Source organism: Passer domesticus, unplaced genomic scaffold (genome assembly GCF_036417665.1).
Source record: "Passer domesticus isolate bPasDom1 unplaced genomic scaffold, bPasDom1.hap1 HAP1_SCAFFOLD_37, whole genome shotgun sequence".
Taxonomy (NCBI): domain Eukaryota; kingdom Metazoa; phylum Chordata; class Aves; order Passeriformes; family Passeridae; genus Passer; species Passer domesticus.
Window position 1 is genome coordinate 3,680,723 of NW_026990149.1, and position 10,889 is coordinate 3,691,611.

At 48.8% G+C, this 10,889-nt stretch overlaps 1 protein-coding gene across 1 annotated transcript; it reads left to right on the forward strand.

The window, feature by feature from the left end:
• The first annotated feature begins 50 nt into the window (after positions 1 to 50).
• Positions 51 to 10,141, forward strand: SNRPA (small nuclear ribonucleoprotein polypeptide A). The gene is made up of 7 exons (XM_064406747.1): positions 51 to 159; positions 1,297 to 1,382; positions 1,575 to 1,747; positions 3,497 to 3,679; positions 5,221 to 5,391; positions 6,126 to 6,214; positions 8,567 to 10,141. The coding sequence occupies exons 2-7, from the start codon at positions 1,310 to 1,312 to the stop codon at positions 8,724 to 8,726; spliced, it is 849 nt and encodes a 282-aa protein (XP_064262817.1). The 5' UTR covers positions 51 to 159; positions 1,297 to 1,309; the 3' UTR covers positions 8,727 to 10,141.
• Positions 10,142 to 10,889: the final 748 nt, after the last annotated feature.

Below are 10,889 nucleotides of genomic sequence, written 5' to 3' on the forward strand. Positions count from 1 at the left end.
GGCAAGCCGCACGGTGATTGGTTGGTTTGGGGAGGATCGCGCCGCTATTGGTTGGAAGGGAACCGTGCCGCTCTTGGTTGGAAGAGGCCCGCGCACGCGGCGGCGGCGGCAGGAGGAGTGGTAGATCGTGAGGGGAGAGCGGCTGAGCAGGGAGCTGAGGTGGGATATGAGGGGAGTGGAGGGCCTTAGATGGCTCTGGGGGGGAAGTGGGTGGGAGTTGAGGCGGGTCTGAGGGGAAATGGGGGGTTTAGATGGCTTTGGGGGAAAATGGGTGGGGGTTGAGGCGGGTCTGAGGGGAAGTGGGGGGTCTGAGGTCGCTGCGGGACGGATTTGGGGGAAATTGGGTGGGTTTAAGGGTTTTTTTTTGCGGCGTCTGAGGGATAATTAGGGGAATCTCAGGTTGGTCCGGCGGGGAAAGGGGGGTACCTGAGGTGGGTCGGGAATGGGTTTGGGGGGAATTAGGGTTGTTTGAGGGGCTTTTGTGGGGTGTGGGGTGGATCTGGGGCGGACGTGAAGGGAACTGGGGAGGTTTGAGGGGGATTTGAGAGGCATTGGGGGCGTTTGAGGTAGGTATGAGGAAATTGAGTGGTCCGAGCTGGTTTTGGGCGGGTTTGAGAGGTTTTTGCGGGGTGTGAGGGCGATTTAAGGGGAAATGGGGGCTTCTGAACTGGGTGTGAGCAGAAGTGAGTGGTCCAGCATGGGCCCGGGGTGGATCTGGGGGGAATTTGGGTAGTTTGAGGAGTTTTTCTGGGGTTTGAGGTGGATTTGGAAGGAAATGGGGGGGGGGGGAGGGGGGGCTCTGAGGTGGGTCTTGGGGGAAATGGGGGGATCTGAGGTTGTTTGTGGGGGTCTGAGGTGAGTCAGAGGATAAATGGGGGATTTTGGAGGGGGCTAAGGGGAAATAGGGGGATCTGAGGTCAATTTGGGGGGAATGAGGGAGTCTGAGGGGGCTTGGGGAGGAGTATGAGAGGGTCTGGAGGGTTCTCAGGTGGGTTTAGGGGGGTCTGATGGGGATTGGGGGCATCTGGGGGGTTGTGAGGTGGGATTGGGGGGAATTTGGGGAAGTCTGAGGGAATTTGGAGGGATCTCAGGTGAGTCTGAGAGGGTTTTGGCGAATCTCAGGTGGGTCTGGGGTCAATTTTTGGGGGAGCTGGGGGTGTCTGAGGGTAATTTGGGGGGGGGGTTAGGTGGGCCTGGGGTGGATTTGGGGGTCTGGGGGCACCTGAAGGGGGGTGCCCAGGGGTGAAGGGGTCACAGCCCTCCCAGACACCCCCTAAAGCCCCTCTGTCCCCACAGAGTGGTCCCGGCCATGGCGGTGCAGGAGCCCCGTCCCAACCACACCATCTACATCAACAACCTGAACGAGAAGATCAAGAAGGATGGTGAGAGGGGGCTGGGGGCATCTGAGGGTGTCCATGGGCGTCCCCAGGGGATCAGGCTGTCCCCTGTGCATCCCCACTGTCACTGTGCTGTCCCCACTGTCACCGTGATGTCCCCATGTCCCACTGTCACTGTGCTGTCTCCATTGCCAGCGTGCTGTCCCCATGGTCACCATACTGTCACTCTGTCCCCAGAGCTGAAGAAGTCCCTCTACGCCATTTTCTCGCAGTTTGGGCAGATTTTGGACATTTTGGTGTCGCGCAGTCTCCGCATGCGGGGCCAGGCCTTTGTCATCTTCAAGGAGATGAGCAGCGCCACCAACGCCCTGCGCTCCATGCAGGGCTTCCCCTTCTACGACAAACCCATGGTGAGACAGAAACTGGGGGGAAATTCTGACATTTTGGGAAAAAAAATGGAATTCTAGGGGAAAACTGCCAAAATCTGGCCTCAAATATCCCCAAAATCCAACTTTTAATCCCTCCAAATTCACCCTGAACAACTCAAAGTTTCCCCTTCTATGACACACGCATGATGAAACAGAAATTCTGGGGAAAAACACTGGAATTTTGGGAAAAAATCCTAGTATTTTGGGGAAGAAAGCTGAATTCCTGGGGAGAAAAACCAAAATCCAGCTGGTAATCTATCAGAAATCCTCTGGGAACACTCTCAAATCAAATTAGGAATCAAAGCTTCCCTTTGTATGACAAGCCCACAGTGGGACAGAAACTTGGGGAAAAAACTGGAATTCAGGAAAAAAACTCTGAAATTCTGGGGAAAAAATGCCAGAATCTGGCCTCAAGTATCCCCAAAATCCAACCTGTAATCCTCCAAATTCACCCTGAACACCCTAAGGCTTCCCCTTCTACGACAAGCCCGTGGTGATAGCCAAACTTGAGGGAAAATCGTGGCATTTTGGGCAGAAAACTGACATTTTGGGGAAAAAATCCTGGAATTCTGGGGAAAATCCCGAATTTCTGGGGGAAAAAAACCCAAAATGCAGCATCAAATATCCCCAAAATCCAACTAGGAACCCCAAAGCTTCCCATTTGTACAAGTTTATGGTGAGAGACAAATTCTGGAGGAAAATACTCAAATAACAGGAAAAGTCTGCAGATTTTGGGGAAAACCCTTGAATTCCTGGGGGAAAAAAAATTAAATCCAGCCTCAAATACCCCAAAAATCCCACCAAAAAAAACTCAAATCCTACTAGGCATGCACCAAGATCCAACCAGGAGCTGCCCCAAAGCTTCCTCTGCTACAACCAACCCCAGTGAGAACCAAATCCTAGGAAAAAACCCCAAAATTCCAGGAAAACCCCTGAAATCTAGCCAGGAATTCCCAAAGCTTTCCCTTCTATGACAAACCCGTGGTGAAACCTCAAATTCAACCTGGAAGCCCCAAAAATCTGTTGGAACCCCCCCCCAAATCCCTCTTGGAGCTCCTCCAAAATCTCTCTGAATTCTCCCAACTCCCTCAGAAACTCTCAAATCCCTGCTAGAACTTCCTGAAATACTCCCAAATTCCTCTTGGAGCTCCCTCAAACTCCATCCGAAAATCCCAAAATCCTTTCTGGAACCCTTCCCAAATCCCTCAGAACCCCCAAAAACCCATTGGGAAACCGCAAAATCCTCCTCTGAAACCTCAATTTCCCCCAGATTCCTTCTTTAAATTCCCTGAAACCCCTCAGAACCCCCCAAAATCCCTCAGAAACTCCCCGAATCCCTCCTGGAATCTCTCCCAAATCCCTCAGAACTCCAAATATCCCCCTTGGAAATCTCCAAATCCCTGTTGGAACCTCCTAAATTCCTCTGAATTCTCCCAAAATTCCTTCTAGAACTTCCCAAAATCCCTCAAAATATGTCCCTAATTGCTCTTGGAACTCCCCCAGATCCTTTCTGGAGCCTTCCCAAATCCCTCAGAATCCCTGAAAATCCCGTGGAAAACCCCAAAATCCCTCTTGGAACTCTCCCAAATCCCTCAGAAAGCCCCAAATACCCCCGAGATCCCCCCAAAATCCTCAGGAACAACCCCAAAACCCCCTGAACCATCCCCAAATCCCCCTGGACTGATCCCAGATGCCCTGAAATGCCCCAATCCCGGGAATGTGCCGTTCCAGCGGATCCAGTACGCCAAGACTGACTCGGACATCATCGCCAAGATGAAGGGAACGTTTGTGGAGCGGGAGCGGGATCGGGACCGGGAGCGCAAACGGGACAAGCGCAAAGCCAAGGGGGGAGAGGCCCCTGGCCCCAAAAAGAGCGGGGCTGCAGCACAGGGGGCAGCGCAGGGGGCAGTGCCCGTGAGTGCCAGGGGATTGTTTGATCACATTAGGGCCATTCATGGGATTGGGGGTCATTTGTGGGATTTGGGGTCATTCGTGAGATTGGAGTCGTTCATGGGATTGGGGATCATTTGTGGAATTGGGGTTGTTTATGAGATTTGGGTAATTCATGGGATTTGGGGTCATTTTTGGGATTGGGGTTGTTCATGGGTTTGGGTAATTCATGAGATTTGGGGTCATTTATGGGATTGGGGATCATTTTTGGGATTGGGGTCATTCATGCAATTGGGGTCGTTCATGGGATTTTGGAATCCGAATCAGGGCACAGGGGACAGTGCCTGTGAGTGCTGGGACATTTATAGGATCATTTATGGGATTTGGGGCAATTTGTGGAATTTGTGATTGTGGCACAGGAGCCAGTGCCCATGAGTGCCAGGGGTTTTATGGGATTGTTTTATGGGATTTAGGGTCATTTATAGGTTTGGGATCGGGATTGGAGCACAGAAAGCAGTGCCCGTAAGTCCCAGGGAGATTTGGGTTTGGTTTAGGGTATTTGGGATGGCTTTAGGGGATTTTGGGATCATTTTATGTGATTTGGGATTATTCACAGGGCGTTTGGGATTGTTTAATGGGATTTTGGGATCATTTTGGGGGGATTTGGGGGTGGGTTTGTCAGATTTGGGATTGGGGCACAGGGGGCAGTGCCTGTGAGTGCTAGGAATTTGGGATTGGTTTAGGGGATTTTGTGATCAGTCCTAGGGGATTTGGAGGTGTTCGGGTGGAGATTGGGGATTGATTTGTGGGATTGTTCCTAGGGGATTTGGAATCACTTTATGGGAATTTGGGGCGTTTCTAGGGAATTCAAGGGATGTTTTGGGGAATTTGCAGATGGTTCAGGATGATTTGGGATCATTTTATGGGATTTTGGGGATTGTTTTTAGGAGATTTGGGATTGGTTTGTGTGATTTGGGATTGTTTAGTGGGTTTTGGGATGGTTCAGGGGGATTTTGGGGGATTTGGGATCATTCCAGGGGATTTGGCGGATGGTTCTGGGGGATTTTAGGATCATTCTGGGGTATTGTGGGATCATTCCAGGGGATTCGGGATTGTTCCTGGGCATTTTGGGAGGGCATGGGGGGATTTGGATGGGATTTTGAGGGGATTTGAGTTCTTTGGGTTCTTTGTATGCCTTTGGGGTTATTTGGGTTAATTTTGAGGTTGGTGGGTGTGATTTTGGGATAATTTGGGGTAATTTTGGGGTTATTTGTGGTGCTTTTGGGATAATTTGGGATAATTTTTCATGGTTTTGGGAAAATTTGGGGCTTTTGAGGCCACGTGTCTGTGGGGTAATTCAGGGATAATTCTGTGTGGATTTGGCATCATTCCACATTGATTTGGGATTCTTGCTGTACTTTTGAGATAACTCTGGGGTTCTGTCTGTTCCTTTGGGATTATTTGGAGTGTGTTGGGGTCTCTCCTCAGGGAATGTGTTTGGGATAACTTTGGGATTCTGTCTGTTCCTTTGGGATGATTTGGGGTGTGTTGGGGTCTCTCCTCAGGGGATGCCGCCGCTGGCGCAGCCGCCCCGGATGATGCCGCATCTGGGGGGACAACCACCCTACATCCCTCCCCCGGGCATGATTCCAGCCCCAGGAATGGCCCCGAATCCGGGAATTCCCCCAGGAATGGCCCCACAGCCTGGAATGGCCCCGATCCCTACCCCACAGCCCGTGAGTAACTCCAGAACCTGAGTGATTTAGGGGACTTGTGGGATTTTTGGGGTGGATTTTGTTGGATTTTGGAGGGATTTTGAGGGAATTTTTTGTGGGAACTTTTTCGGTGGACTTACTGAGATTTTGGATAGGATTTGAGGGGACTTGGGGGCATTTTTGGGGGGATTTGTTATGGTTTTGGTGCAGATTTTTAGAATGGATTTGCAGTGGATTTTGTGGCTTTTCGGGTAATTTTGGGGGGTTATTTTGTGGGGATATTTTGGATGATTTTGAGGGACTTTTGGGGTGGATTTTGTGTAATTCAGGGATTTTTGAGGGGACTTTTATGCAGATTTTTCTGCGTGGATTCTGTGGAATTTTCATGGGGGTTTAGTGGGAGTCTTTGAGGAATTTTTCCATGGGATTTAGGGGGATTTTTGGGGTGATTTTTGTTGGGATTTTGAGGGATTTCTCTGGACTTTGGCACATTTTTTGGTGGGGATTTTTGGTGTAAATTTTGTGGTCTTTTGGGTGGAATTCTGGTGAGTTTTTGGTCAGATTTTGAGAGATTTCTTTGGGGATTTTTTTCAGGATTTTTTGGGTTTTCTTGTGAGATTTTTTTGTGGGGTTTTTTTTCAGGATTTTGGTGGGATTTTTGGGCAGATTTTTTAGTGTGTATACAGTGTGACTTTAGGTAGCATTTGGGCCAGATTTGGTGCTGATGTGGGGTTTTTTCTCCCATTTCCCCGCAGCTGTCGGAAAACCCTCCAAACCACATCCTGTTCCTGACCAACCTCCCTGAGGAGACCAACGAGCTGATGCTCTCCATGCTCTTCAACCAGTGAGATCTGGGGCAATCTCGGGATTTCGGGGATTCCGGGAATTCTGGGCAGGGTTTGGGGGATTTGGTTATTTTGGGACTTGTGGGGGGTGGAGAGGGATGAGGGGGATTTGGGGCTGGATTTTTTTTTATTTTTTTTTTAGTATCAGGATTTGGGGGGAAATTTCTGGATTGTTAGGGTGGGAATTTCTGGGTTTTTTGAAGCACGTTTTGGGGTGGGGGGGGAATGTCTGGATTTTTGGAGGAATGTTTCCAGATTTTTTTGAGGAACATTTTTACGTTTTTTGGAGAAAATGCCTGGACTTGGGAAGGGGGGGAGGGATATTCTGGATTTTTAGGAGTAAATTTCTGGGTTTTTGGAGGAATATTTCTGGATTTTTTGGGGGGAGTTGGATTTCTGGGTTTTATTTGGGAATGACTCTGGAGTTTTTGGGGGAAGTTCCTCAGTTTTTGGGAATGCGTGAGGATTTTTTTTGGAGGAACTTTCTGGACTGGGGGGAATAGGTTTATGAGTTTTTGGGGGAATATTTCTGGGTTTTTTTAAAAAGTTTCTAGATTCTGAGGGTTTTTTCCAAATTTTTGGGGGAACATTGTGGATTTTGGGAGGAAGTTCCTTGATTTTGGGCAGTATTTCAGGATTTTGTGTGGGGAAAGTTTTTGGCTTTTTGGGGAGACAGTTAACGGATTTTTTGGGGAAAGATCCTCAGTCTTTGAGTTTATTGGGGTTTTTGGGGGGATGTTTCTGGACTTTTGGAGGACCATTTCTCAATTTTTGGAGGAAATGTTTCTAGATGTTTTGGGGGAAATGTTTCTCAATGTTTTGGGGGCAACTCCTGGATTTTTTTGGGGGGAACATTTCTGGACTTTTGGGGGAGTTGGATTTCTGGGTTTTTTTAGGCAACACTTCTGGATTTCTGGGAATCTTTCTGGATTTTTTTCAGGGAGGTTTGGTGGGGGTTCTGGATTTTTAGGGATGTTGGATTTTGGGGGTTTTGAACAATTTTGGGAGGGTTTTTGTGGGATTTTTGAGCTGAATTTTTGGGGGTTGGATTTTGGGGGGAATGTTTCTGGACTTGGTAGATTTTTTTTTAGTTTGTGGGATATTTCTGGATTTTGGGGACTGTTGGGTTTTTGCGGATTTTGAGAATGTTTGGGTGGGATTTGGAGTTGGATTTTTGATTTTTGGGATGTTGGATTTTTTGAAATGTTTTGGAATTTTTGGCGTTGTTGGATTTTTGGGGAGTTGAACATTGAAAGATTTTCAGAGCGTTTCCCTGGAAATTTGGGGAAATGTTGCAGGACTTTTGGGGTTATTTGGGATGTTTTGGGATTTTGAGGGACATTCTGAGATTCTCAAACCATTTTGAGAGTGTTTCAGTTGAATTTTGGGGGTAATTTCCCACCACTGGGGGTTTTCCCAAACTCAGGCTGTCCCCCTTGGATTTCTCAGGGATTTCCTCAAATTCTGGGCTCCTCCTGACTCTAACCCCCATCCCAAATTCCCAGGCATTGAAAATCTAGGAGCTCCCTCAGGGGCATTTGGGGGTGTTCCTGGAATTTGGGGAAATTTGGGGATTTTGGGGGGATTTCGAGAGGAGGTGGGGGTTGGGTTGGATTTTGGGGGGAATGTTTCTGGATTTTTTTTGGAGGGAAATGTTTCCAGATTTCTGGGGAACATTTCTGGAATTGGATTTCTGGGTTTTTGGGGAGCATTGCTGAATATTTTTGAGGGCATTTCTGAATATTTGGTGCCGTTGTATTTCTGGATTGTTTGAGGGGGAAGAGTCTGGAATTTGAGGGGAAATTCTGGATTTTTTTGGGAACATTTCTGGACTTTTATGGGGAGTTGGATTTCTGGAATTTTTTTTAAATGTTACTGGATTTTAGGGGACATAGCTGGATCTTTTGGGGAATGTTTCCAAGTTTTCTGGGGGGGGGGGACGCTTCTGGATTTTTGGGGGAAAATTTTTAGGTTCTTGGGTTTTTTGGGGAATGTTTCCGGGTTTTTGAGAGAAGTTTCTGGAATTTTGGGGGGAACATTGCTGATATTTGGGAATGGCTCTGGATTTCGAAGAGAGGCTGTTTCAGGATTTTTTTGGGGGGAACATTTCTGGATTATGTTGGGCAACATTTCTGAGTTTTTGGGAGACCATTTCTGGAGTGTTTTTGGGGGACATTCCCAGATTTTTTGGGGAACGTTTCTGGATTTTGGGGGACCATTACCAGATTTTTTGGGGAACCTTCTTGGGTTTCTGGGGGAACATTCCCAGGTTTCTTGAGGAACATTCACGGGTTTCTGGGGGAACGGTCCCAGGTTTTTTCAGGCTCTCCTAACCCCCTTCTCCATCCCAGGTTCCCAGGGTTCAAGGAGGTGCGCCTGGTGCCCGGGCGCCACGACATCGCCTTTGTGGAGTTTGACACCGAGGTGCAGGCGGGCGCCGCTCGCGAGGCCCTGCAGGGCTTCAAGATCACCCAGAGCAACGCCATGAAGATCTCTTTCGCCAAAAAGTGACCCAAAACACTGCAAACCCCACCAAAATACCCCCAAACCCCCCAAAAAAAGGGTCCAAAATACCCCAAGATCCAAAAAAGGCGCCTCAAACCCGCCCCTAAATACCCAAAACCTGCCCCAAAACGCCCCAAATCCCTCCAAACCACCCCAAAATCCCATAGAAACACCCTAAAATCCTTCCGAACCACCCAAAATCCCATAGAAACACCCTAAGATACCTCAAAACCACCCCAGAACACCCTAAATCCCACAAAACTGCCTTCAAATCCGAGAAAAAGACTCCAAAATCGCAGAAAACTGCCCCAAAAATGGTCCTGACCGTGCTCCAAACCCCCCCATGCACCCCTACACCCCCAGGTAAGTTCAGCTGGGCCCAAATTCTCCTTTTTTAAATCCTCCTTTATCCCACCCCAAATCTTCCTTTTCCCACCCCAATTTTTTTTTCCAAGCCCAAATCCTTTATGAGTCCCCAAATTCCTTTTCCCATCCCAAAATCTCTCTTTTCCTCCCCAATTCCCCACCCCAAATCCTGTTTTTTCACCCCAAATCCTTTGTGCATCTCAAATCTCATTTATCCACCCCAAATCACCTTTTCCCACCCCAAATCACCTTTTTCTACCCCAAATCCTTCCCTCCCCACCCTAAATCCCCCTTTCCCACCCAAAATCTCCTTTTTCAACCCCAAATCCTCTTTTCCCACCCCAAATGCTTCCCTGCCCACATTAAATCCTCTTTTTCCACCCAAAATCTTTCCCCATCCTGAATCCCTCAATTCCCACCCCAATCCCCATTTTCTCCTCCCCACCCTAAACCCCCCTTCACCCACCCTAAATCCTTTTTTACCCCAAACTCTCCCTTTTTCATCTTAAATCCTTCTTTTTCCACCCCAAGTCCCATTTTTCCCACCCAAAGTCCTTTTCCAACCCAATATCCCCTTTTCCCACCACAATCCTGACCCCAAATCCTCAATCTCCACCCTAAATCCCCTTTTCCCACCCAAATCTCCTTTTTCCATCCCAAATCCTTTTTGTCTGCATCCCAAATCCTCCTTCTTTCACCTCAAAATCTCCTTTATCTCTGTTAAATCCTATTCATTCCTTCCTAAATCTCACCCCAAATCCCCTTCTTCCACCCTGGATCCCCACCCCAAATCCACTTTCTCAGCCCCCCAGGGGCTTTTGGGATTCCCGAGGAGTTTTTGGGCTTCTTCCCAGCATTGTACCCAGGGTCTCTCTGCAGACATTGCACCTGGAGCTGCCCCCAACCCAGATAAACCCAAATCCCCTTTTCCCACTCCCCCAGATACTTTTGGGGTTCCCAAGGGGTTTTTGGGGTCTTTCCCAGCATTGTACCCAGGGTCTCTCTGCAGACATTGCACCTGGAGCCTTCCCAAATAAACCCCACTGTGCCTCCCAGGGCTGGAGTGGTTTTGGGGGGTGTTGGGGATTGGGGGAGATATGCCCCCCCCCCAGACTTCTGGGATTGGGGAGATTTGATGCTAAAATTTGGGGGGGGGGGGGTTTGACACCCCAGGGTTTGGGAGTATTTGACAATCCCAGGATTTGGGATTTGGGGACTGGGGGATTGGACCCCATAATTTGGGGATGAGGAGGCTTGCTCACCCCAGATATTTCAAATCCTAGGAGTTGGGAATTGGGGGTTTTAACCCCAAACTTTGGGAATTGAGGGTGTTTGGTACCTCGGGATTTAGGATTTGGAGATATTTGACCCCAGACTTTGGGAATTGGGGTGGTGGATACCCCAAATGTTTTAAACCCCAGGATTTGGGGTCATGGGGATTCAACCTCGTTTGGGAACTGGGGAGTGTTTGACACCCCAGGATCTGGGGGTTTGACCCTAAAATTTGGGTTTCAGGGTGGAGGGGTGAGGATATCCCAGAGTTTGGGTTTAGGGATGTTTGGCCTCCCCCCCAGCGTTGGAACTCTCAGGATTTGGGGTCAGGGGGGTTTGACCCCAGGATTTGGGGTCTTTGACCTCCTCAGGTTTGTGGTCGGGATTAAGATCAGAGCCATTCCCTGGAAAAAGTGGTGGCATTGGGATTGGGAGCGGGATCAGGAATGGGAACAGGATCAGGCTCGGGAAGGGGAGACATCCCAGCCCACTAATGGTCACCAACCGATCTTGGAGTGCAAAAAACACAAC